The following is a 27781-nucleotide window of genomic DNA, read 5'->3' as shown; positions in this document are numbered from 1 at the left end:
AAAAAAAATCATTTTAATGAGCCCCTGATAAAGCTAAAAGAAGAAAGCTTAATTTGTGAAAAGCAACTGAAGATAATCAACATTTTTTCATAGTCTTTATTGAATTTTTTTTTAAAAAGAGAGAAAAAACTGCTTGAATCCAAGCAAATGCCAGCGTCATTTTCGGTTATTTGACATGAGACATTGATAGAAGTAGTCTTATTTTATTGGTCACACGACCATAACATCTTATTCTTTATATCCGCTTTTGAAAAACGCCATTTTGTGCAGTCTTTGAGGGCCTAAAAATGTCGCCTTGATTTTCCAGCGGAGATTGTATGCGTAGTCTTGTGCGTGTGTGTGTGTGTGCACGCGTCAATGTGTGTATCTGTCCTATGCACTGTAGCTCAAACTGCGACATAGTAATGCTCGACGTAGCGTGGACAAAAAATTGGACCTGCATTTTATTGACGGTATATAAAATAAATCTATAAATGGGGACATTTTGTTTTGCCAAAACAGCAAAACCAACCGATGAAAACAGCGATGAAAATGTGCATGTAAATGCAGCAGTTAATAAAAAAAAATGTAAATGAAGGATTCTTGCAGCATGAAAGAAAAGTACCTTGCAGCTTGGACATGTAGAATAAACTAAAATATAATAGAATTAAATGATTGTGTTTTTCCCTTTAAAAAAAGATTCATTGTGGCCCTCAAAGCATTTCACAAAAAAAAAAGAGTGAAATAGAAACAAAGCATCCTGCGCTACCATACCAGATGGATGCATTACGGTTGTAAAGGTTTGGGAAGTGAAGCATGAGATGGAGGTACGTTCGATTCAACGTTAGCAGAGGAAAGGGGTGCTTGTGGCGGGGGCTTTTTGTTCCTGCGGCTGTCCCGTTTCCTGCGATCAGCTGATGGATGATGAAGCGCGGAAAGGGTCAGGGGGCAAAACCTTGCATTGTCAGCTCAGCCGCCCGCCACTCTCGCACCCCCAACCCATCTCCCGTGGGGGTTCCCCTCCCTTGGATGCACCCTACCCCTTTTGCTGTGCACCCTCCTGCAGCATTTACACCATTTTAGCCAGCACCTTCTGCAAAGAAATATTTCAGTGCCATTGACGATGATAGACGTGTAATGACTTGGCTCTTTTTAGCCTTTTGCTGCGGATTTAAATTAGTTTGTCACGAGTAGACGCCCAATCTGTTTCAACTGGGAGGTCTGATAGCCAATAAAAAATCTGCTCCCAATTCAAATGGCTTGGATGTCTATCAAAGTCAATGGCAGCTAATGAGTTAACGCATTAAAAAATGGTGTTTCTTTAGTGTTGACTGTGATAGGGTAATGAGATTTATGAAAAATTTTGCAATATTGTACATTTTCGAGATTAGAGGCCCATGACTGCCCCGCCCCTTTCTCCAGTGAGACATTACAGATTCATATAGTGAAAATATATTGCTATGCAGTGACTTTAGTGAACCTCAGTTATTGTCATCGTGAATATCATGTGCTGGGCAAATGAACCTTAGATGTATTCATGCCGTGAATCTCATTCGTACTCATAAATTGTCATAGAGAGGACCTCTTACGTACTTTCTCATGTGATGAATCGAGTAATATGTTCCGTTTAAGGCAGTGTTTGGCCAGCATGGTGCCAAGAAGTCATACGTTGTAATATTCTGTGGCAATATTACAAGATTAAAATCGTAACATGACAGGAGCTAAATCATATTGTAATATTACAAAATTGTAATTGGAATACTACAATAGAAAAATTGCATTACTTTGGTGAGAATGATTTCATATTGTTAATTTGGCGACCAAATTTAAAATTTTAAGATTTTCTTTGGATTCTTTCAATCAAAAAAAATGTGCCTGAGCTCAAAAAAGGTGAGAGAAACACTGGTTCAAGCAACAATAAATATAGATATTATTATAGATAGATGAACATTTACATTTGATGCTTTGAAATCAAAGAATTAATCTTGAATTCATGCTAATGCAATAAATCTCATGGGTTTGCTGCAATGAATTTTTACATTCTCTCACCAGGAACCCTATACATTCTAATAAAACTGATCAGCAATGTGTCATAGAGAAACCTATGGAGTGCACTCACATGGTCATAAAGAGAGTCTGAACTGTTCTAATGCAGCGAACCTTGGTGTGCAAGCCATCTCAATAAAACCTGATACTTGGCTTGAAAATTGAAGGACATTTTCGGATGTCCTAGTTGTACTTCTGATCTTTGAGCTTTCTAAAACTGCAAATATTCTTGAAATCTAGTTAGAAGTTGCATGTAATCACGTTTCTGAGCAAATTTAAGTCAATAAATTATGACAAAATGGCCGTAGAACCACGATGCAGTGATCAGCAACCATGCTTTAACCAAAAGAACTGAATGGACAAATTTGGGTCTTTCAACAACGATGGGACTCATGTTGACGTTACCGTAAATGTTTCTGAGGTTTGAGTTTGATCATTCTAATTACATCTCCATGATCAAATAAGGATATTCCCTCCAGAGCCGGGTTGAACGGCTTACAAATATCCGCATGCAGAATAATAAAACCAGAAGATTTTTTTTTGCCTTTGAACCTCATAAAGTATGTGGCCTGACTGTTAGTCGACTACATTCTCCTCTTGTGCACGTGATTTTAGTCTGTTCTCCGAAACTCCGCAATTCTCAATCCGTAGAATCTGCCAGCGCCCAACGCGCACTACATAAAACCTTAAACCATAGACCATGTCTGCTCTTCTGCATCGAAACTCAAACATCCTTTCTTCAATTTACCACAACGTAGCGTGACATCCCCATCGCTCTCCCAAACGACGACCTATCGAACATGAACTTCCCCCAACGACGTCCACTGCGTACACCAAATCTCCGCACTACATATATGTGCATGTACATAGACAAGCCAGCATTCCCCCCCTAGCCCCCATTTTGCCAAAACCTTCGCATCCACCGCACGGCACCCCACCCCCAGCCCAGTTTTTCCTGTGTAATCCCTGCCAGCTGGCCTCGTTGGTTAATCCCTCTGCACTGATCAGATAGGCCACGCATCCAGTACGGGACAGGGGCAGATAGGGGCGGGACGCTCCTGTCTACGCGTGAGTGTGTGTGTGCGTTGATGAGGTGGGGGGTGGCGTCGACCAGAAAGCATAAATTGCCGCTCATGCCTTCGCCTCGGCGCAGTGTGTCTGTGCGCGAGCCAGTCGCCCCTTCCTCCTCCTCTTCCTCCATCCCTTTATCTCCTCTTCCCTTGGATGCTCATACATATATACCTTCTTGGCTTATATATGTAACATTTTGGGCTTTTTTTTGTACCTTCCCCGAATGGATTTCTCCTCCGCAACGGTATAGCTATTTGTTTTTCGTATTTTTTTTAAACCCCCTCTACCTGTTTCTTTTTTTTTCTCCTGACTGCATGCCTCCTATCCCTTGTTGTCTGCCATCCAAGCATCCCAGCATCCCGCCTTTATCTCGCCAGCCAACCAAAAAGGACCTCAAGGATGCGGAATCGGGACCACGGATGCGCCAAAACAAGAGGAAATACTGCAGCCTCCTCTCCTGTTCTCATCTGGGATATGACAACAAGCGCATTTGTTATTTTTCTAGGTAAACCGTTTCATTGTGAAAAAGAAAAGTTATAAAGTTCCTTGGACTAAGATTTGTGCTTAAAACTCGCTTATTTCCAGCCCGTTAGCGGTCGAGAAGTGACGGGAGAGTGGGAGGACGGGAGGGAGGAAGAAAGGGAGATAACGACGCGGCTTTACCGACTGTAACGATGCGACGCTTAAAGCTGTTAAACGGCGGCGCTGGAGGAGGGATGATGGCGTCGTGTGCAGGAATGGGCGCAGCCACTCGAACATAACTCGCTAATATCTCGCATCGATGCGTGCTTTTTATTTTGATTTTTTTCTTTCTTTCGGGGGAGGTGTGCAGTGCCATTGCTCGTATACATTGTCCTCATACGCGACCACGTCGGGTAACGTCAAGAGGTTCCGATGTTTGGTTTGAGCTCTTTGTGTTCACAGTGGACCTTGATTTAATTTCAATACAATTAAGGCACGCGGTGAATGCCAAGAGAGAAGCCACAGTCTTCACTTACCTGACGCCGGGAAGTCACGTACGTGCGGGCCGCCCGCAGGACGCGTCGTCGTCGTCGTCGCACAAAAGGCGCAGTGAAGGTTAAGCGGCTTTAGACGGGGAATCCGCGTTGGTGGCGTCAAAGTCATGGAAATGATCGTGTTGTCGCTAGAACTACTTAAGCAGTGAGGGCCAAGTGGACAGAGGGGTCGCACGGAGGGTTGATGGGGGGGTGCCATGTGGTGACAGCGGGCCACTTTCAAGGTCTGCCAGTTTACGCCTGACCTGCAATGGCAGAGCAAGGTTAGGAAAAAGACAAATGAGGAAGAATAAATGGATGCTGGTTCATATCTAACATACGTAAAAATGAAGGATGCTGCGATTTTAGAGAAATGATTTTTCAAGGTAAAAAATGGTTTTAAAAAATCAGGAGAACAAAATCAAGCTAAGATTTTTTTTAGAACATAAATCGTAATAGAAGAAAATTATACACAGCATGTTTATTTATATACATATTTGGTATCTTAAAGGATTATTTTAAAAAATATATAGATAAATATTATTTAAATCCAATACTTTTTATTTGACGTATTTTATTTTCCACATGTATTTTTTTCTGTTGTAAAAAAACAAATCTCAATAAAGATTTTAATTCCTGCAGCAAATGTTCATGTTGGTTTTCAATGTAAAAAAAATGCAATGTTTTATTTTGCTCAGATCAACAATTGCGCTCAACGAGCGGTCCATATTCGGCCCACAACATCATTTTCCGCGGTCCGAAACAAATACAAATCCAGAGTAAGTATTTGAAAAAGTCCCGAAACAATGTTTTAATCATACGAAAACAAGTTCTATTTTCCATGTTATTTCTTTGTGGGCGCAAGCTATTCCCCCTTAGCAAGCAGCGAATCCTATAGCAAGAGTATTAAACGGACTCCAGCCCTGCCGTTGCAATCACGGCACGCTTTAATGTTGTGATGTCCAGATTGAACAATGAGCACGTGTGGAAGGGCAAGTGTGGCGAGGTCATCAACTGCTTTTTTTCAGGCCGCCATCTTGCTCGCTGTCTGCGCATTATGCATTCGTCTATATAGAATTGGGACAACCTCTCCCCCTCCCTCATTCCCCCTTCCTCTCTTTTGTAGAAATGAAGAAAGGCGGGGTGTATTAGACAGCAGGTGACCCCATATATATTAATATATACACCCTCAACGACCACCATATATCATCATGACATATTTTGAGCGCCATTGTTAAAGGTACCACTGTTTTGCATTCTGATTGTTTCAATGGGAAAAATTTAGAGGCCTTTATTGTGCTCAGGCTAAATTGTCTACTATGGTAACAAACAATAATATAATATCACTATAAAGCAGCTGCACCATTATACGTTCTTAGAAAACCATGAAAGATATATCATAGCTCTACTAGTGCATATATTGAATAAGTGCAGGTTAAGTGGAAGCCACTAAGCTTTTTTATGGGTTGGTTCCCTCAAAAAGATAAATAATAGGATTATTCTTGTTTTTTAAATAATAAAAAAGAATATATATTGACAAAAAACACATCAAAATTGCAAAGTAAACAAATATAGGTCAACTGGATCCCAAAAAAGTTGGGTTTGAGTTTGCAAAAAGTGAAAAAATACAACATGAATGGAACACATCTCTTTATAGAATAAGCAGGCCATCTCATAGTGTTTAAAAAAAACACAAATGGCGTGTTCCAAAAATGACGGTTTGTTATAATTCGGCCAAAACATTGGCTATTGTGACGTTCCATTGTAATTAAACTACATATACAATCAGCAGACATTCATTCGCTTATCCTCACTCGGGTCGCAGGGGTGCTGGAGCCTATCCCAGCCAATGGTGGGCAATACATGCTGCATTGTTTGCCAGCCAATCGCAGGACACAATGAGATGAACAACCATTTCTGGTCACACTCATTCCTAGGGATAATCAGGATATAAATTGAAATTATTTTTTGCTATGCATTTTAACTGCTAGTTTACTTTATTAAAAACAAAACAGAAGTGGTTAAGTTTTAGGCCCTTGGGACAGATTAAGGGAACTTTAGTTCATTTCAGGGAGCTACTGATTTGTACATCATCATCAGAATTATAACAGTTCAAACAGCTTCATTTATTAATTAGTGAGGAAAACTATTCATGCTTTAATTGCTTTCCTAAAATAAAAAGATTTAAGAAGTTAGAAAAGCGGATTGCATCTTAAATACATTTTAATGCCCCCTACCCTTTAAAATAACTTAAGTCGTGCAAACACAATTCTCTTGTCGAATAAATACAATAAAGCAAGAATTTTCTGAACCATGGCTGCATTATCAATCTTTCTTTTTTTGGTCATTTCATTGGAAACCCCCTCGCTTACGTGCACACACACATTTACACACATATATTAGAGACAAATCAATCTAATTTAGTCATGTAAATAGAGGTCGGCGGAGGCGACATGGCGAAGCGTCACTAATGGAAGAAAGAGATGGATGCCTTATGATAATGAAGGCACAATGAAGCACTAGCATGACCTTGCAGCACCAAGTATGGAATATAACACACACAGACACACACATACAGACGTCTTACAATAACAGGGCGAAACGGGGCTCAACCTAGCATTTTTCTTGCTTGCCAAGTTAAAATATCCCCGGTAAAAATGTACGACGCTAAAGGATGTGCCACAACAAGTATAGAAACCCCCATCTTGTCTCACATGCACACTAGTTGGAAGAATTGCCTGGCAAAATGTCAAATGATGCTCCTCATGAATAGGCTCAGCAAAATATTAGGGACATTTCTGCTTCAATGTATTAACACATGACCAAAGGGGCCAATCAAAAGGGGGCATTGCATTGGATTTGACACATCAGTAGGTGAATTGATAAAATGGGGAGAATATATGTTACAGCGACAGAACATCTATTTAAACTATAGAAAATTAAATCAAAGTAATTTCATATGGGTAACATTTTATTAAAAAAATGACTGAATTATGATACATGTATTTAAAAGCATGTCTTTGATAGTGCAACCAAAGAATACCTTAAAAATATAAAAGGAATAATAATACAAAAACAACTTGAAATTAAACAAAATCAAAATGTTTTTGTGAATATACAAATATATGGTCAGTGAAAAAACACCAATAATGTAAAAAATAGAAAAATATATCACACATGGACAAAAGAAAATGACAAAATGAAAAATTACTAAATAAGTTTGTTAGTCTATTAATAATGGGTGTCTTAGTAATATTTTGAATGTTTTTATGGTCAGTAAAAATAACATCGTGACATAAGAAAACACTTAAAAAGTTAGAAACACTAAAAAAGATGCAGATTGAGTGAATGTATAGATTGAGAAAAAGTATTTAATTGAATGAACAAATACTTATTTGAATGCAAAAATATGATATATCACTTTGAGAGCTAATTTGCACTTACCTTCTGTTTTTCAGGCTGCCTGACTAATGTTATTAATTTAAAATTTCCACCATCCCCCCAGAAGCAACTGGGCCAAAATGGAGTCCCCGGAGACCCTCGTATAAGTCATGGGGGTCCCCTCATGGGAGCGTGCTTTCCACGCACACGCGACACGTGCCGCTGTCCCCACCCCCTTAACCTTACACACTCGCAAAACCACGCACTTTCATACAATTGCCAAAAGGCCACAACAAAGTGAGTGGATAGAAAAGGCGTCAAAACAGTTAAACAGCACCTGTCATGCTAATATAATAAAAACTATAACTAACTATAAAACTAACTTTTGGCGAAAGAAAAGTCAATAGCGATGTTTAAACATGTTATGATATTTGTTCGTTCACTAAATGAGGTTCGTTAAGCATCGTTAGCTTGGCAAACTACCGTATTGGCCTGAATATAAGACACTGTTTTTTGCATTGAAATAAGACTGAAAAGTGTTGTCGTCTTAAATTCGGGGTGTAGACGTTAGACACATTCACAACGCTAGATGGCACCAGATATCTTTGAAGCGAATGCTGAACATTTTCATGGTTAATGGACACTTGAGTCTTGAAAAAGAGGGGGTCGTCTAATATTTTATTTTATTATATTTTGAATTGTAATGTTTTGAGCAAGTGATCAAACAAATATTGGATCAGCTATTTATATAAGTGGAGGTAGAATTTACAGTGTGGAATAGATTTGCTGAAATAAAATATGAATTAAAATATATTTAAATCTGGCAAAACAATCTGAAATATTACTGTTAGTTAAAAAATTTAAAACATTAAACTTCATTTTCAGCTTACTCTGAATTTTTTAATTGTAGAAGGTTTACATTAGACATTGACAACAACAACAATAGCAACAACAGCAACAACAAAAATTAAGAAATATTGCAGGAACAAAATTTCACAATCTGTTTTGACAATGATCATAAAAACATAATTTTGTACATGGTCCGAGGATTCATATAGGGTTGTGTGTGGTTTTCTTAACTACTTGGCCAATAAAGCTGCTTCTGACAACATAATGATTTCTACAGATTTTTCATTGTGATTTTATACATGAGATGAGGAAAACAATTGGAGTGTGTTAACTGCTTTTGTATGATTTATCATAACAATTATTTGCAGGAAACACCATATCAGTGTAGATATCTCTGTTTTGACTACCTGCTTACCTACCTGGATGTAATCTTGTCAATCTTTCTCAAGAATAGAACTTTTCTATTAATGTCTAATAATTATTCATGACATGCAGTACTACCGTTGTAATGACTGGAGTGTTCCACCATGTGGCAAGGTCATGCCATTACATTTATTATCATTATTGTTTTTCTTTTTCCGTGCCTTGGATTATCTGCCTAAATATTTTGACAGCCCTATATATTTATGTTCCCATCTGCACTAATTAAAACTTATGTTAGAAAACAAAATATTTTCACTATTGACAGAAACATAACGGAATAATGTAAAAATGGTTTAAATTCATGCTCATTGGTTCGCCTGAATAATATATAAATATACATTTTTACATGACTCCGTTATGTTTCTTGTTTATTTATTTAAGAAAAAATTACAATAATTTTATATTTTTGGGGGGCATGGGGCCATCTTGGTGCCAAGGCCCCTACTGCAGTAGTCCCTCCGCGACCATAGAGGGCGCTCGTCTACTATAACAAAACGTCATCCCGGAGCTGACGAAGCCGCCCAGCCATGTTGAGAAGTCTGTCAAGCAAAGTGCAGCCCGCCATTGTGTAGACACCAAGCAGGCTCTGTTGGGAGATAGGGGCGCTCGGCTCAACAATTTCACCCGTAACTACGCGAAATTCTCCAGCCTGCCGCTCGTAGTGTACTTAGGGAGTCTGCCGGGGGAATAAAAAGACATGTCAGCCAGCAGCCTCCTCGAACAGGTAAAGAGAGGCATTTTCTGAAGCAATTTGAAGCATCGCGCGGCGGCTGCGGCTAGCGAGGAATAGCTTAGCTCGAGAGGCAAAAAGCGGCTGTGGCTAAGTAGTGCAGCAGTAGGCCTTGACCACCTGCTAAACGGAACTGACTGCTCAAGCTATTATCTCTTCATCAATTTTTCCCCTTCCTCTCTTCTCATAAATCAAACCTTCATGAATCACCTGGACCCAATCCAGAGACCGAAAGGCCAAGCAAATAAAGGTAAGCCCCTTTTTGGCGATCACTTATTTAGACTTGAAAGCTCGGATTTAACGTGTGATCGCCGCTTTGAAACGCCGCGTTGCCCGTCTCTTGACAACACGCATGTTATGTACGTCTGGGGGAATACACGAGGCCTATATTCCCACGTTTCGAGGCGAAAGTTGGCTACATGATGCCCAGCCGAAATCCCCCCTTTCCTCGCTAACTTGCTTTGTATCGCGATGACACGTGTGCGAGGGAATTGCCTCCCACGCTATCCCGATCGCTAGCTCACATTTTGAACGTTAATGTTGTATTAAAACCTCCGAATGACTCAAAATGAACACGCCGAGTTTGTAAAGTGAATGTGAAAAGCACTCCTAGCGTTCATTCGCGACCCATGTTTGCTTAGCATGTTAGCCGCTAGCTGGTTGCTAGGTTAACCCCAAATGACACGTCTTCCACGCATTTGCTTCACGAATACACTTTACAAAGACAGACATGCACACAAGAAGTAGCTAGATAGGTTCGTAAGTAGGTTTAATTATCCGCAGGAGTCTTCATGTTTACGTCTTTTGTATTAACACTATAGAAAACACAAAGCCAATCAAATAAGAGGAAGTAACATTGGAGAGCGTTTATTACAGGTAAAACAAAACAAGAGGACCCAACCTAGCAAATAAGCTTCATTTCCATTGATAATGATAGACGTCAAATTCATTTTATCTTTGAGGCGCGACACCATTCGACGACCCTCACTGTCAATGGCAGAGAGTGAGTTTGAACTAGGCAGTAGACGAGAATATTGTTGTTGGAACTCAGTGGTTAACTTCGGACATTCTAGGTTTTGGCCTAACATTCATACTCACACAAATATAAGCTTGACACAATTATTAATACATTTTGAAAAATGTGTCTCAGTCAAAGTCTGACAGTATAAACCATTTTACCTGGCGGCGGTTCAACAAAGCGGAATGGTGACAAGATGAGCATGATTGGACGTCCATCTTCAGTGGCACTGAAAGGGTTAATGAAATTTGGCAACTTAATGCAATGTAGGCATGCCTATCATCGTCAATGGCACCGAAATATTTAATTAAATATAGCAAATGTTCTGATCGTACAGTCCTTTTTACTGGTCTGATTTTCTGTAATTTTGTCATTTTCATTAGCCTTATCATTGCTATCTATGAACATCCAGCCTTTAATGTTAACTGCATTTTTTCATACTATCCTGTAATGTCACTTATTAATTTTTGACCTGTTTTGTGTTTTTGTAGTGCAAAACGGAGCAGTGACCCAAAAGGATTCCTTGAATGATGATGAGTTTGAGCCTTATCTGAACCCTCAGGCCAGACAGGTAAGCACTGTAGCTCCTTTTTATTTTTACAGGTGCCTTTTTTTTTATACATTTCAACCAAAAGTTGCTATGCAATATGAAATAAATAAAATAATCAACTGAAGACATCACCATTGGTAAGCAGACTATTTTCAGCCTAAAAAAGAAACAGTAAATTTGCCTCACATATAGCCATTTACAAAAAAATAAAATAAAAAGAACATTTTCAGAACATTTGCATAAAATGGGAAAACATTGATATCAAGTAAGAAAAATATTACAGGTTGTCCTCAATTTAGGACAGTGGGTTAAGGACAGGTGTAGCGCCAGGTAGAATTTGCTTGGATCTTTAAGTGGGTCAGCTCGGCGTTGTCCCGCATCTCATAATCGCTCATTTTGGCTGTGTTATTGTCTTTTTGCGTTCATGCTCCGTGTTAGCCTCTATTGCTAACATGCTAAAACATGTTTCCTCGTCATCTTCTAATTGTTGGTCCACATTTCCTTACTTTGTACTGACCAATTGTGACTAAAATGCCTCGTCTCTCTCTCTCCCTTTTAGAGCAATGCCTATACGGCCATGTCTGACTCCTACATGCCCAGCTATTACAGTCCCTCCATAGGATTTTCCTACTCCCTCAACGAGGCGGCATGGTCTACCGGCGGGGACCCTCCCATGCCTTACCTGGCCTCCTATGGACAGTTGAGCAACGGGGAGCCCCACTACCTCCCGGATGCCATGTTCGGGCAGCCGGGTCCCCTGGGAAGCAACCCCTTCTTGGGCCAGCACGGCGGCTTCAACTTCTTCCCCAGCGGCATCGACTTCTCGGCGTGGGGGAACAGCAGCTCTCAGGGACAGTCGGGCACGCCGCAGAGCTCCGGCTACAGCAGCAGCTACGCCTACGCTCCCAGTTCCCTCGGAGGGGCCATGATCGACGGACAGTCCCCCTTTGCGCCCGCTGCCAACGAACCCCTCAATAAGGCGCCCGGTATGAACAGCCTAGACCAGGGCATGGCGGGCTTAAAGATCGGAGGCGCGTCTCCGGGGGGCAACGGGGATGTGGCTCCGAAAGTGGTCGGCGCTGGCTTACCGGGAGGGGGTCCTCTCGGGCCAGTGTCTTCTGTCGGAGCACCCGGCATGCCTCCCGTCTCCATTGCCCCCGCCAAGCCTGCCTCGTGGGCGGACATCGCCAGCAAGCCGGCCAAGCCTCAACCCAAGCTTAAAACCAAGGGTGGCATGGCCGGGACCAATTTGCCACCTCCGCCCATCAAACACAACATGGACATCGGCACGTGGGACAACAAGGGCGGCAATGTGCCTAAAGCGGTCACGCCGCAGCAGCAGGGCCCCCCGATTCCCAGCAACGGGCAACCGCCCAACCAGGCGTCTCCCCAGCCTGGAAGCACGGCGGTGGGGAACCCTCAGATGCCCCTCAGCAACGGACAGTTGGTTCCTGCTGTTTCCCAGCTGGGGCAGCATCAGCTCCAATCCAGCGGGCAGCCCGGAATGGCTCCGATGCCCCAGCCGCCTCTGTCCCAGGGCCCCCCACCGCCGAGTCAACAACAACAACAGCAGCAGGCGGGCCAGCCCACCCGCTGGGTACCCCCGCGGAACCGGGCCAACGGGTTTGGGGACGGCGGCGGGCCCGGTGCAGGCCAGTCGCCTCCCACCTCGGCTGGAGTGGGCATGGTTCCCGGGGTGCCCTCTGAGCCCCACCCAGTCTTAGAGAAATTGCGTATGGTCAACAACTACAACCCCAAGGACTTTGACTGGAACCCTAAGCAGGGCCGCGTGTTTATCATCAAAAGCTACTCGGAGGACGACATCCACCGCTCCATCAAGTACAACATCTGGTGCAGCACGGAGCACGGCAACAAGAGGCTGGACGCCGCCTACCGCTCGCTGGGCGCCAAGGGGCCGCTCTACCTCCTGTTCAGCGTCAACGGGAGCGGGCACTTCTGCGGCGTGGCCGAGATGCGCTCGGCCGTGGACTACAACACGTCCGCCGGCGTGTGGTCTCAGGACAAGTGGAAGGGGCGTTTTGACGTGCGCTGGATCTTCGTCAAAGACGTTCCCAACAGCCAGCTCAGACACATCCGGCTGGAGAACAACGAGAACAAGCCGGTGACCAACTCTCGGGACACGCAGGAGGTGCCGCTGGACAAGGCCCGGCAGGTCCTCAAGATCATCGCCGGCTACAAACACACCACCTCCATCTTTGATGACTTTACGCACTACGAGAAGCGTCAGGAAGAAGAAGAATGTGTGAAAAAGGTAACGTTGAATCTCGGGAGGCCATGAAACTCGACCTTTGGTTGAAATTTGGATATTAGTAGCAGGTTTACTCAGGTTGTTGGACGGGATTTTGCGTGGCAACGGTTAAACAATACTCAACATTAACTCAGTTGCTGCTATTAGAATAGATGTTCCTTCATTAAAAAATGACTCCCATTCGTGTTCTGGCAAATGAATTCAAGAATCTACACATGCCTGTTAGCTGTCCAATTAATCTATTTACTTCTCTGGGACCTTCTAATGAGCATTTCTGCTAAAAGCTCAGTTCTTCATGTTCTGTTCCCTTCTGTTACACTCTTGACTGCCATAATATGAATCTGTGACACTGACGGTGGTAGATTTGTTCCTTCTGAAGTATGTTGGAGTGATGCGTTAACCAATATCCCTCCCAGTCTTGTATGACAGCAAGGAGAGCCAGGTTTAGCTGCGGTTGTTTTGGGGGAGTTGAGTGCTCACAGCATCTCCACACACGTTTTGGAAAACAAATTGTCTCTTGGTCTCGTATAGAATGAAATGTTTACATTTATAACTACTATTATAGGCAGTTCTGGGCATTTTGCAACCTGTTTGCAGGCTTGCAGTCTGCTTTGTTACACAGTCACTAAGTTAGCCCTTTCCCAAATGTAGATCAATTGTATGACAATGGAATTAAAGTTAATAAAAAGGCTCAAAGGTAGTGTCATTATCCACTTGGGATTCAAGACCCAAAAGACCCCCAGAAGAACACTTACTTTCTAAGCTTTGAATCTAATGCCTTAAGTATATCAGGAGACTGAATATTTTCACTACAATTGTGTATGTTAGCTATCTTTTTCTCAATTTAAGGCTCTAAATTAAAAGGAAGCAAACATTTTTGGAAGTTATTGTTTGGGTTTTGGTTGCTAGTTGAAGTGTGTCTTCAAATGGTTCTCTTGTGCTTACAAGCCAGGACATTAAAAAAAGAGTTTTTATAATTTAAAAATATACGACTGTATTTTTGGGTAAACATGGCTCCCTTAAAACAAATGCAATAACATTTTACTTGTATGCACTCCAATTCCACATACTACAGGAGGATGACATCCAATGCAAATGATCTATTGTTGCATTGAACTAAGACATTTTGGTTCTCTTATTTGGTGGGTAGCAGGTTTTTAACAGTCATTTATTGCTATTTAATACCACTTTAAACTCTGAGCACTCTAATGTTGTATTGGCTTTTCTTTGTAAAAATAATTATCTGTACAGTAGTATATTTAGCTGGTGATTTTTTTTTTTTAAAAAACAATGAATTTGTTGTCATAACTGTTGAAATGCTAGCTGGCTGAATTTGGTAGAATTTTTTTTTTCCTCTTCCGATTCTTATTTAAAAGCCATTAGGGTAAATCTAGTAGATGTTAAAAATTATTGTCTTGTTACAATCGTAAAATGAAATTTTTAATGTTAACAAGTTTTGTCATTTTAAAATTTAGTTCCTGCCACTTTGCAAAGAATTTAGTGTCTAAAATTACCATATTTTTCACCCGGGGTTGTTTTTGTGACAGGTGGAGGTCCAAGGCAGTGAGCCATATCCCAGCAACCCAAACAACAGGAGTCACTACAGACTGCAGGTAAATTCACCTTGACCTTGTCTAGAGCCGGGCGATATGACAAAAAAATATCACGATTTTAAAAAAAAATAGATATTTATCAGTCCAATAATTATCACGGTAACATCACAGCTTTTTATGTTTCAAATTAGAAACTTCAAAACTTCTGTGAATCAGTAACTAAATGACTTTCCTCCTTATTCAACTATGAAAGTAACTGTTACCTCAATTGATAAGAAAAGAGAAATATTATTTTAAAAAGTATTTTTGTTCTGTTGTGCAATAAAGATGAGACAGGAATAAAACCAGTAGAAATTTTGACAGTTATCTTCATTTTTATAAATTTACCATGAAACCAAAAGTTGCTGTGCAATGTGAAATAAATGCAATAGACTATTTTCAGCCTCACAAAAAGAAACTAAATTTACTTCACATATGGCCATTACAAAAAAAATTGATTTATACCCAAGTTAACAAGTTTTAGATTTTTGCAATGTTTTCTTAAAATTGTCATTAAATGGAGTTTTCCCCATATATTGATATCAAGTAAGAAAAATATTACAGGCTGGTTAGGTGGTGCATTCATTTTTAAGTTTTTAATATTGTTGACAAAAATGATTTCACGATAATTACAGTTAAGGTTTTATCGCCCAGCTCTAACCCCGTCCTACCATTTAGGTTGAACAAAAGTGCAATCGCTGCGCAACTGTTTTTCCGCCTAGAGGCAATAATGGAAATGAAATACTTTGACTGGAAAGCTTTATGCAAATTAGAATTCTTAACCATTCTTTAGTTTTAACAATAAGTGACTGCTAAAGCCAACTACTCTGCATTTTAAAAACAGTGCCAAAGGAAATGAGACAAGTTATGCTGAACATAAAAACTGCAAAGGTCACTATTTTTCTTAAGACGTTTCAAATCTGATATGTCATATTTTTGCAGACTACTCTTCATCATTTGAAGTTTTGTTTTCCCTTTCAGGATCGCCAGGGACGGATCAAGTAACAGTCGGTGCTTTTGTCAAAAAGACTGCAAAGCCCCCCCAAAATTCCCCCCAACCCATCTACCTGGGCCCCTCTCCCCAGCCAGCCATTGCGTCATCACCGCCACACATCTCTTTATTAAGAAATCCTAAAACGGGCTAAAGAATTAACCGAGGATTAAAATAAAAACACAATGAAGACTTTCTTGATTTCTTTAGACTTTGAAGACTTACTTGGAACTCGTAGTAAAGAAAAAAAAACAAAAAGTGAGACAAACTATTATTCCTAGGACTACAACTTAATGCATAGCATCTTTAGGTGAACTCTTGTTTTGCCATTCCACTGCATATGCTTCTTACGCCCTCTTTTGTTTTTTTTTTAATAAAAGGATCACCTTGACTTTTATTACGATCCAAAAGCAGGTTTGTATAATGGTCACCTCCACGTTAGCTCAAAATTGTGTCCCCAGATCACAAGTGGGACAAACGCGTATCATTTCTGCATCTTGTTGTCTGAAGTCACGTGGACACGGATTATTATTTTTCTTTTTCCCCCTCAGCAGATTGCCACAGTCAATCACGTTCTTTATGCTCGTCTGCCTTTTTTTCTGTCCTTCTAACTTGTCATTTTCCCCCTTTTCTCTTGGAGTTGACATTCAGAATAGCCTTCCATTTTGTTTTTGCATGTGTCGGGACGGATCGCGCCGTGGATGTCTAAAGGGAGATGATTAAAGAAGAAAGTGCTAAATTGTGTTCATTTCAAAGAGACCCAGCTAACTAAGAGCCTTCGTTGGACTTACTTTCTATACCTTTTTATTTTCCTTGGACAGCATGAGTCATTGTTGCAATGGGCTGCATTCTTTTGGGGTATTTTCTTTCTTTATTTGTTGTTCTTTCTCCCTTTTCTAATGACAGCGATGCGAGTGGCCTTGCCCCGCTCTTTCTATTAATCAATTCCAAAGTAATAAATGTGGTATATTAAGCAGAACCGGTGTGTATTTCCATTGTTTCACTTATATGCTGAAGAATGTCTTTCATATTTTAAACCCGTCCACTCAACCAACCCATGGCTTTTCACCCTCACGTTCTTCTCTACTAACCAAGCCTGTCGATGCTACGTCTTTACCCACTTTCCATTTCTGTCTGCTTAAACCTAACATAATCAAATTAGCTTCTATTGTTTTGTTGTTTCTGCAAAATGACACTCTTAGATTTTTGACAAGTTTCGACACAAAAAATATATTCAAAGTCCTGTTTCAGAACTACTGGCTTTTATTTGTGGCAGAATAAAGATGCTCCAGGAATTCATGTTTGTCCATTTGATTTATCTGCAGTCACGCTAACTGTCTTACTTGGTGTAGAATGTTTATATATTTGGATTACTTTGTTCCTCTTTGCTATTTGCTTGTCATTTGAGTTGTAGTTCACAATGTGGCCACAAGAGGGAGTCACGGTATCAGATGATTCTAACTGATGAATTGGAAGCTAGTTAAATACTACCGATCAGTGGTGGACTGTCAGGGTCTGCAAGACCATCTCTGCTGGCCTAAAAAATATCTGAATCACAGACTGGTGTTAATTATATTTTGTCCATGAATACTTATTAAATAATTCCAAATTGTCTGTCAGCTTCCTTTCATTGCGTTTCCCCTGGTTGCGCTGCTTCCAGATCTGTGTTTTGATATTTGAGCATGTAACCAATCACATGTTGGCCATTATTTGTTACCAGGGTCAGAAATCTACCTGGAGGCCCTGCAGTATAAAATAAGCGTCCATAAAACTGTTGCTCTAACCAATCAGATTTCGAGTTGGCGACACCAATCCGTTTGCGCAGGCATAGGCATACGTCATCGCTTTCACAAACTATGTTTGGCTAGTCATTGAGTGGACTAGCCAGAGCTAACAAGCTATCCGTAGAGAGCTGCACAAGCAAATATACTGTTCTGTTGATTTAATAGCGGTTTTGTCAACCTACAATGGCTGAAGGAGGAGAAGAAATTGATATGGTTGCGGAATTACTGTCAAAGCCATGTTCAAGACCGACTTTTCAAGAACAGCTGGACATCATTAAGAAAGGTCGGACAACTAAATTAACTCAATAACTTGAGGGTTGGATTGATTAAGATGTAGCAATACTGAAGGCGTAGATGTGAAATGCACAAATAAATAGATAAAAATACATTGTTTTCATAGTATTAGTCTAATACACGTTACCATGAAAACAATGTACTTCCTGTTTTTGTGTCCATTTTTAAATGCGTCATCAATCAGAGTTCAAATGACCGCCGCCATTTTCAAAATGGTGGATGAGCCAGGAGGCAGTACGGCAGTCGGCTGCAGAGCAGCTCAGAAGTGACAATTTACCGAAGAAAGACCTGATAAACGTCTTACAGGACAATGCAGCACATTCGGTACGTTGTCGTTCCGTGATTTCGAAGCCCCAGTTCTCAATTAAGAGTGCTTTTTGACGGGAACATGCTTCATTGGCGTGATTTAGCTCCTCGTGGTTGGAGACTGAAAAATGTTTGCGAACAAATTGGCTTCATTGCGTTACCTATAGCTCTTTATGTTTAAAAAGAAATCATTCAATTGTGTGTTTCAGATCTTCAACGAGAACAGACTGCTGGGAAACATCAAGAATATCGCCAAAGCGGCCAAAGAGAGCAGCTTGCCGACGCCATGAGTGGTTTGTCACCAACGTGAGTCATTTAAAAAATAGTAGTTTCTATATATCCGTCTAATAACTAAATGTCAGCGTTTGGTATTCAAGGCTTTGCTCAATTGGCTTGTTTTTCCAATTATGATACATACAAATTTCGAATGAAAAAACTCGTCTGGTGTTGATTTTTTTTTTTAAATAGCGACATCCTGTGGATAACTCGTACCCACACAGTGCCATCAGTGGATGTGTAAGGAATAAACAGTACACTTAACGAATATATACCTTTATGCTGGGCTTGTTTCCCCTTAACTTTCTTAAAGGAAGACCTCAGGCGCTGGGCCTTTACATTTTTTAATGTGGTTTTGACAAAACCTAAGTGAGACATTCACTCAAATTAGCACAGGGGTAATTTTGAACTCAAGTTTAAACTTATGGTAAATAACCATTTTTAGTCAGTGTATGAAGAGAAAAACGGAAGCAAAGATGACTTTGGGATATTTATTTTAAAAAAATGAATAGATTTGAAACATGGGAAATGAATGTCATCTGTGCATCAAAATGGTTACATAATCACACTTGGGTGTTTTGTACAGGTTTAAAGACATGGAGATGGTGGAAGCACGTGAAAGCTGAAGTTGTGGATGAGGTAGGGTCCAAGTGTTTCAGGTTATTTTATTATTTTCATGTAATGTGTACTAATCCAACTCATTTTGTATTTTACTTCTCTTCAGGGTCCACCCAAGTTTACCAAATCAATGCTAGAGAAGGGCGACAAGAAAAACTTCCCGACACAGTGAGCTGCTGGTATGCGGGAACATTGGAAGAGGTTTAAAGCCACGGAGATGGTGGAAGCTGTCCAAATCTACAAGACCAAAGAAGTCGTGTATGACGTAAGATCTGTTTTTCAGGTTATTTGATTTATTATTTTCATGTCATGTGTACTAATAATACTCAATTTTGCTTCTCTTCAAGGTCCACCCAAGTTTACCAAATCAATGCTAGAGAAGGGCGACAAGAAAAACTTCCCCAAAATGGCCGACAGTGAGGTGCTGGTATGCGGGAACATTGGAAGAAGTTTAAAGCCATGGAGATGGTGGAAGCTGTCCAAATCTACAAGACCAAAGAAGTCGTGTATGACGTAAGACCTGTTTTTCGATTTATTATTTTCATGTCGTGTACTAAAAATACTCTATTTTGCTTCTCTTCAAGGTCCACCCAAATCAACGCGACTTTGGAGCGTGGCACAGCCTTTGACACCAACATCTTGAGGGCCCCTATCCAGTATATCTCCCACCACATCTGAAATGGGTCCTTCTGATGTTGGTAAAACCTAACTTAGTGTTGTTTTTTGGTCAAATCTTTTGACCTAACTGGCCCCCAGTCTATTTTTTTTAATGTTGGACTTAGTCTATTGTGCTTTGACCCTCTTTTTCTCCCCAGAATTCCATCCAGTGCCAAGAAGAGATTCATCAATGGAAACATCACCTCATCTTTAAATGCTGGAAGACCTGTGAACTTCTCAATTACCCTGTTTTGTGGGAAAATAAAACCCCTGAACTATACTTCTGTATTTTTCTTCATAGAACTAGCAAAGGAATGCAAGCAACATGACATTTTAGAATTTTTATTCAAAGAAATACATTAGCACACTTAGGATCACATTGATTGGCATAGCTGGTGTTCTCCACCTGTAGACAAAAGCAACACTTAGAATATAAACACCAAAAAAATAAGAAAAAAAAAGACCATTGAGGGTCTTGGGTCTTTTTTCTCCAAGTGTTTTAACAAAGACAAATGACACTCAAATCTCTTTTATTGAAATTTCTGATTGAAAAAAAAAAAGAAATCCTCCTCACCTTAGGGATCGGGCCATCACCTATAAAATAAGAGGGTGTTAGTAAATTGCAACTTTAGTCAATAAAATAATGTGAGATTGGAATGTTTTGACTTGGATACATTACAATATAAGCTGCCATCGCATTTCGATCTTAATCCATATGCGTCTGACGAAATAGTGCGTGCTTTGTGTCTAAAATACAGAAATAGCACTCGTTACTGACACTGCGGCGTAAGAAACGATGCGCGAAAATACGGTATTAACCTCAGAGCAGAGTTCAGAGACGATGCATCATCTTCAAGTGGGCAACCTGGTCCTCCAGGGTCTGGACATCACCATGGACCTGGTGCATGCAAAAAAAAAATAGAGCAAAAGTTATATACAGAGACTGGAGATTCAACAGATAGGTTTAGGTGGGTTTTTTTTGGGGAGTAATTAGTATTACCTTGATACCTTGGCCCAGTCTCCTCTCCCCTCAAGGGTGTGCATGGTTCTGGACACACGGGAACAGCTTCATCTTGATTTAACCAAGCTATTTGGGAAGTGCAAACAATTATTACAGGAAAGAGAAATCTTAAAGTAAATGATCAAGATAAAGAATGAAAATAAGTTAGTGAGTGCTCGGTGCTAATTTCCCCTTTCCAGACAAAGCGATTCAATATACAGACTGATTTTAAAAACTAGGAGAAAGTCGGCTTAACCATTTTGGTATCAATGATTTTTGTTTAAAACAGAATTACAAATTGGAAAAGGGCGTTTAGCAATCCCAGTGAAAACTATCATTACATTCAACACACCTTCACCTGGCAAACTGACCGTTGATATCTCGGCTTTGTTTGATAAAATGAAGTCTTCCCCCACGACTCAATAATGGAGAGAATACGGACAAAATACTTTTGAAGTCAAATGTCGTGAGGCTAATGCTAAGCTAGCTAGTGACATGCCAGGAGCCCATACTTCAAATGTCGACGGTGTGTTCGACCTGGCAATAAACTAACAGATTTGTTGGCGTTTTGGCTCAATTGATTCCTAAAAAAATCTCCCGGTAGGGTGTTAAAAATGCACATAGGCCAGTAAATTGCTCTAGTCTAGGGCTTACCTCGTTTGGGTGCTAGTCGTTCGACCGACGGCATGGAAATGGCTGATCCAAGGGGCGCGATGCTGCGCATGTGCATAATTTACGCACCTGCGTCACCAATGGGCGTAACCACGCCCGTAGGCGGTGATTTGTCCTCCCGACTCAATGACCATGTTTGGAAGATGACGTACTATAGTCGCCATTTTTGTAGTCTTGATGCTGTAAAAGAGTGTTCGTTTTTTTTTTTAATATAAAAAGCCTTACTTTGCATGGTCATTTTTAAAAAATAAAAAGCCTTACTATACATGGTCATTTTTTACAAATTAAAAAGCCTTACTATATACTATGTCGTATTTTAAGAAAAAAAGCCTTACTATACTATGTCGTTTTTTTTAAAGAAAAAAAGCCTTACTATATACACTATGTCGTTTTTTAGGAAAAAACCTTACTATACTATGTCGTTTTTTAGGAAAAAAGCCTTACTATACTATGTCGTTTTTTTAGGAAAAAAAGCCTTACTATACTATGTCGTTTTTTTAAGAAAAAAAGCCTTACTATATACACTATGTCGTTTTTTAGGAAAAAAACCTTACTATACTATGTCGTTTTTTTAGGAAAAAAAGCCTTACTATACTATGTCGTTTTTTAAGAAAAAAAGCCTTACTATATACACTATGTCGTTTTTTTAGGAAAAAAACCTTACTATACTATGTCGTTTTTTAGGAAAAAAGCCTTACTATACTATGTCGTTTTTTAGGAAAAAAAGCCTTACTATATACCAGGGGTGTCAAACTCATTTGGCATCGTGGGCCACATACGGCCTAGGGAGATGTCAAGTGGGCCGGACCATTAAAATTATACCATGCTCTGCTATAAATAACCAAAATATCATGTCTTTCCTTTGTTTTGGAGTAAAGAAGCACAAGAACATTAGGAAAATATTAAAATTGAATGAACTATCCTTTAACAAAACATTTCATGAAACACCTCATATTTCCTTAGACAAATGTGCAATTGACTTTTAACATTCACAAATATGCATTGCAACTGATCCCACTGATTGTACAAAGGCACAAAACTTTAATTGGTACTGAAAAATATAGTAATGCACTTTAAGATTAAATGAGACAGTGCAATATTTGAAGCATTTAAAAAATGCTTCAAATATTGCACTGTGTTTTTATAAGAACATCTTTAGAATGAGGTTCTAAGGATAACCTTATAAAAACACTCAGTGCAATATTTGAAGCATTTTTTAAATGCTTCAAATATTGCACTGAGTTTTTTTTATAAGGAACTCCTTAGACTGATATTCTTATGAAATCACTTAGTGCAACATGTTAAGTGGATTAAGGACATTCAGCACAATCCCAAGTCTTTTAGAATTGTTGTAACATTAAATGAAGTATCTGGCCTCTCACTCTGCCAGCCAGAGAGCTGTGGACATCACCTATACAAGAGGGAAAAGTAAATTATGTTCAGTAAAACTTGACCACGGTGATAAGATTATAAGGTTTTTTGGGGGGGATATTCACCTGTCATCATTCTCCAGAGACATCTAGTGGGCAACGTGGACCTATGCGTGCAATAAAAAAGTTATCATATATAGAGTTAAGTGTTTTTTTTTGGTGGGGAGGTAATTTTACTTTGATCTGACTGTCTCCTCTCCTGTAGCTTGCAGGCAGGATGAGCTGCATCTTGATGCTAAACAGGAACAAAAAGCAAAAGTTATCATATATATAGATAGGCTTAGTTTTTTTTTAAACTAGTTTTACCTTGATCTGGCACTGTAACTTCAAGGGTGTGTGTTGGCGTTAAACAGGTGAAACTTGATTTAACTAAGCTATTTGGGAGTTGCCAAACAATTATTACAGGAAAGAAATTTAATAAACGATCAAGATAAAGAATGAAAATAAGTTAGTGAGTCTTCCGAGCTATTTTGCCTTTTACAGACAAGGTGATTAAATATACAGACTGACGTTAACAGCTAGAAGAAAGTTGGCTTAACAATTATTGTATAAGTGATTTTAGTGTGGAAACAGAACAATTACAAATTGGAAACGGGTGTTTAGAACTCGCAATGAAAACTATCATTACATTCAACACACCAGGATGTCATTTTTCAGTGAGCCTTTACCCAGCAAACTGTCCGGCTTTGTTTGATTAAATCTAAAGTCTTTCTACACGACTCAATAATGGAGAGAAAACGGACAACATATTTTTTTTAAAGTTAAAGACAGAGGGCAAGAACATTTAGTTTTTCACTGTTACATTTTTTGTTAACTTAAATTGCCCTGAAGTAAACTAAGTATAATTCCAATGAATAAAGGAAAAAAAGGTTTTTAAAAAAAGAATAGAGGTTAATCTAATCGAAAAATCAATCTTATGTTATGAAAAAAACATAAAAGTCAAGGTACCACTGCATACACCATCATCAAAGCCATAAACTTGGGACAAATGTTGTTGCTCTAACATTTCTTTAGTAGCCTAGTTGCTTCTGTATTAAGCATCACGCAAGGCCAAAGGTTGCTCTGATGGCATGCGACTAAATTGCACCTAAGAACACATGACATGGGACAGGAATAACCCCACCCTTAGAGTCACAGAAACACACTTAAACACTCCCCAGCCGGGGTGAATAAGCGTGCACGTGTAAAAATTACTTTGTACACTAGGTGAGGATATTGGGTTTTTTTGGGGGTGAAAGTTAAAAAAATGTGCAACAACGTACAAGATACACAGTGAACTTGTGCTGTTGCCCAGTAGCAGTACGAAAGTATTTGGACTTGTGAACATGCTTAGAAGTACAAGCATGGCATGTGTGTATCATATTCAGCTTTTCAACTCTCAATCACTTTTGAGTGCCTTACTTGTCCTTCCTCTCTGGAGGGCAGCTGTCCGACTTGCTTGCTGCAGAGCGGGACAGGTGGCGTGGCTTGCAGAAGAGCTGGCTCGCCACCGGCCAATAAAAATAACTGCGCGGCTCCATGATTTCACCTGAAAGCAAACCATAGCTACCTACAGTCAACTCAATAAATCATACAAATATATGATTTCACGTTCTTACTTAGTGGGTTGCTTCTAAAAGACTGTTCCAATTCGTTGTGGGATTGTCATCAGGTTCATTGAAGTCACCAAATCTAAATTCTGCCCCTCACCAACGTGCCGTTGCCTGCCGAGATATGTAAACAAGTATAAAAAGGTTAGAGGCATGAATTGTAAACAACTTCTCTAATAAAGTATGATCTCACATTTTGTGGAGAAACATATGTAATGATTATTAGTGTTGTGTTAAAAAAATCTAAATGGTGGGCTGTGCTATACAGAGTAGAATGAACAGCAATTCCATTCACGTTGCACCCATAATCATTTTTAATGCATCAATAGCCAATCAACTCAAAAACGTATGGATGGGTGAGTTTTGAGGTTGATACGGATATCTGTGTTGTTTTTAACCCAAAATTAAAGCTGCTTTTTTGCAACAGTGCCGTTTTTGTCTTAGCCACCCCACCTTTTTATTTTATTTGTTCCCTCATACTGATGAGAAATATATATTTAAAAAAAGCTAATTTATACAAGTTTATTTTTGAACGTTTAGTTTTGTGCTTACGTACTTATTTTGCTACTACCATGCAACTGTGATTAAAAACATTGTATATACAAGGTTAAGGTATTACATTTGTTATATTTTCAATTGAAATGTATAACTATAATTTGAATCAGATTTTTGTTATATTTTTGGGGTGATGTGTTAAACTTGATGTCTAGTTTTTCTAATTGCTGTTTTGTGCTCTGGATTTTCAGAAGAAAAAAAAATATTGAATATGTCTCTTAGTATTACTTGATTGCAAATGTTTAATAGTTTTAATTGTATGCTGGGAAGGTTATATTTATTAAAAAAATTTTTACTTAATATAATTTGGATTTTTACTAAGTAATTTCACATTCATAATTTGGATTTTTATTAAGTAATTTCACATTTATACGCAAGTTCAATTACAAATCTAACTTTTGGCAGGTTTGCACGCTTTCACTTTTTTATTCAAACCCGTAAGTAAGTGATCACTCGTGACCTCGTATACATTTCAAGATGAGCAGATAAATGCTTTTATGTTATAGTTATTTAAAATCACCGTGTGCCACTCTAAATCCTGAGCGACAAACAACCATCAAAAACGATCAACCACATGACTAGAAGCACCAAAAAAATGATCAATTACGGTCAAATTGTGGAACTCGTATGGTGGCAACTGCACCGAAAAGGCCGGACGGACCACTTTGGTCACTCGCACCCTTAGCCAGTTGCCAGAGAGCGTGTGCAAACTAAAGCCGGAGTCTGATCTCACTGCCATAGCTAGCATTCTGAGGCCACAACACCATGCTGCCCATGTGGAACCCGATCTGTCGTAAATCTTCCCTCTTTGACCATGTGACATGCCGAATTTGTGATTTCACCCCCGTCGAACCCCTTCCCCCATACAGAGCACAAATGTCAGGCAGGAGGGTGGCAATTCCATGTCTGGATCGCTCTTTCGGTGCACGTCCTCCATGCACTTGAATATGTTACCCCTAGTCGTGTAGCCATGATATCCTAGTGCGTGTTTGTGTCAATTTGCGATTTTGTGCGTGCATAACTGGAGTGACCCAGCTCCGCTTTGGCGGTGGGACACTTTCAGTAAGAGGATGTCAGGAATCTGGCACTTGTCAGCCTCCCCGAGGATGATGTTAATTTACATTGTGTCCATTTGAAAGGGTTAGCCTATAATAAATTGCAACTATTAATGAGATTTAACCAGGACTGGGGCTGTTGTCTGTGGGTTTAGCCATTCTGGGTCCATTTTCTACACAAAGGGCAGAAAAGAAAAAGACAATGATTTACATTACTGTTTGATTATCTTCAGTTAATCCAGTGATATTAAAAAAATCTGCAGTTAAAATATCTGGTTATCAGCTGTTAAAGTTTTCTTGTGCAAGACACTAAATCCTAATCGGATTGAATTGTTCAATGATTCCAAGATAAATTTGCATTGCTCACCAAATGATTGCAATTCACAATGATAACAATTAAAAAAAAGGTTATAACCTTCAACAAGAGTCACAAATGAAGTCTTAAGGACATTTTCAGTAAATTATCATTTAAAAAAACACAGCATGATTGTCCACTACTCACAAAAAGTTTGGGATCTTTTAGTATGAGACAAACAATCATTAAGTCATGTTAAGAATATGTGACTTGAGTACCAAAAACAGGTCTTATCAAGTAAAGGCATTGGGAAACAATAAACCTAAACTAAAACAAGAAACAGAAAAGAAAACTAACACTTTTTCTTATTCAACCACATTGAACTGATGTGGGTGTTTCTAGCGCCTAACAGTTCGAATGTGGAGGGTTCAAATCTGGATGTTGGCCAATTGGTTTTAATACAAGTCTGAATAGTTCATTTCTGTAAGTACATCTACTTCAGGAAAACTCCATTACACCCACATGATCCTAATCATAGGATGAGATGCTCAATTATTGGGAAATTAATCTGAGCTTCTGGTTTTACGCATTAACAGTAGCCAGATCAGGTCCATGGTAGTACAACTATTTAAGATGCTTAAGAAGAGCAGAAACTTTTGGGGCACACCCACACCCCCAGGGACGACCTAGCCCATATTGAACAAAATTAAGTTTGTCCTTGTGAAAAATAGTGGTCTAAAACGGAAGCTGAAATTGAAAACATGCGATACAATTACAGTTGCAGGGTTTTGATAGCTTTTTACTGAAGCCCCTGACTTCCTAATGTCCTGCCTGTCAGTCTGTGCGGACAATGGGGGAGTTGTCTTGGGAAGAAAATACCCGCACACTTGCACATCAGCGAGGATTTATCACCAACATTTGTGTATAAGCATGAGAGAGGCCAGACCTGTCCATATGTGGTTGCCTTGCATGTGTGTGTGTGTGTGTGTGTGTGTGTGTGTGTGCTTCCGATGACACTACGGAGATGATTTTGAACAGCTGAATTGAGTTTGTGTGGAGCGGGCAGCTGTACATCTCGGTCTTGGACATATATACACACTCGCACACACAAAAACGGCAGTGGAATCCCAAGGTCCGACCCCCTTGAGACTAAGCCGGACTGAGACCTTAATAAAGGCCTTGTTGTTTCAGGAGCTAGCCGGTCGGTTTCGAGTTCATGTCCCTCCAAACGCATTTCTACACGCCTCTGGCCATTACGATTATTTTAACTTTGGATTTACAGTCTTCTTCTGAAGCTTGTAAAGTCCTTAGAACTGAATACGTATGTATATTTTACACAGTCCGCTATTTCTCATA

The 27781-nt window shown here is 39.8% G+C and overlaps 1 protein-coding gene and 3 long non-coding RNA genes across 6 annotated transcripts in view; 3 read left to right on the top strand and 1 right to left on the bottom strand.

The window, feature by feature from the left end:
• Nucleotides 1-3189: 3189 nt before the first annotated feature.
• LOC144090199 (uncharacterized) lies at nucleotides 3190-8429 on the top strand. The gene is made up of 3 exons (XR_013305300.1): nucleotides 3190-3601; nucleotides 4790-5331; nucleotides 7550-8429. It is a non-coding gene; the product is annotated as an uncharacterized LOC144090199 (long non-coding RNA).
• An 821-nt stretch (nucleotides 8430-9250) lies between these two features.
• ythdf2 (YTH N6-methyladenosine RNA binding protein F2) lies at nucleotides 9251-17508 on the top strand. The gene is made up of 6 exons (XM_077621092.1): nucleotides 9251-9468; nucleotides 9700-9724; nucleotides 10984-11063; nucleotides 11602-13314; nucleotides 14859-14924; nucleotides 15885-17508. Exons 1-6 carry the CDS (start codon nucleotides 9442-9444, stop codon nucleotides 15906-15908), a joined length of 1935 nt encoding a protein of 644 aa, XP_077477218.1. The 5' UTR covers nucleotides 9251-9441; the 3' UTR covers nucleotides 15909-17508.
• Nucleotides 17509-17758: 250 nt separating this feature from the next.
• Nucleotides 17759-20109, top strand: LOC144090151 (uncharacterized). Of its 3 annotated transcripts, XR_013305290.1 has the most exons (8): nucleotides 17759-17961; nucleotides 18157-18296; nucleotides 18488-18584; nucleotides 19141-19193; nucleotides 19279-19437; nucleotides 19520-19685; nucleotides 19757-19870; nucleotides 19988-20109. It is a non-coding gene; the product is annotated as an uncharacterized LOC144090151 (long non-coding RNA). The 3 variants fall into 3 exon arrangements; XR_013305291.1 differs by having other exon boundaries at nucleotides 17759-18296; nucleotides 19757-19866; XR_013305289.1 differs by having other exon boundaries at nucleotides 17759-18296.
• Nucleotides 20110-20155: 46 nt separating this feature from the next.
• Nucleotides 20156-27781, bottom strand: part of LOC144090150 (uncharacterized) — a 10613-nt gene continuing 2987 nt past the window's right edge. The window contains exons 2-11 of the long non-coding RNA XR_013305288.1: nucleotides 24530-24634; nucleotides 24333-24459; nucleotides 23109-23166; nucleotides 22998-23038; nucleotides 21484-21681; nucleotides 20830-20916; nucleotides 20649-20727; nucleotides 20509-20576; nucleotides 20404-20423; nucleotides 20156-20235 (exon numbers count right to left, since the gene is read on the bottom strand). This is a non-coding gene — a long non-coding RNA (uncharacterized LOC144090150). The remainder of the gene's footprint in view (nucleotides 20236-20403; nucleotides 20424-20508; nucleotides 20577-20648; nucleotides 20728-20829; nucleotides 20917-21483; nucleotides 21682-22997; nucleotides 23039-23108; nucleotides 23167-24332; nucleotides 24460-24529; nucleotides 24635-27781) is intronic.

Source organism: Stigmatopora argus, chromosome 15 (assembly GCF_051989625.1).
Source record: "Stigmatopora argus isolate UIUO_Sarg chromosome 15, RoL_Sarg_1.0, whole genome shotgun sequence".
Lineage (NCBI taxonomy): Eukaryota > Metazoa > Chordata > Actinopteri > Syngnathiformes > Syngnathidae > Stigmatopora > Stigmatopora argus.
The sequence above is the reverse complement of the archived record's forward strand: the minus strand, read 5'-3'. Positions and strand labels throughout refer to the sequence as shown.

Bases quoted from the DNA above. Each gene is read 5' to 3' on its own strand.
- ythdf2 (XM_077621092.1), top strand. From the start codon at position 9,442: ATGTCAGCCAGCAGCCTCCTCGAACAG. The intron at 13,315-14,858 runs GTAACGTTGAAT...TTTTTGTGACAG, and splicing joins AAGAAGAATGTGTGAAAAAG to GTGGAGGTCCAAGGCAGTGA. The intron at 14,925-15,884 runs GTAAATTCACCT...TTTCCCTTTCAG, and splicing joins GGAGTCACTACAGACTGCAG to GATCGCCAGGGACGGATCAA.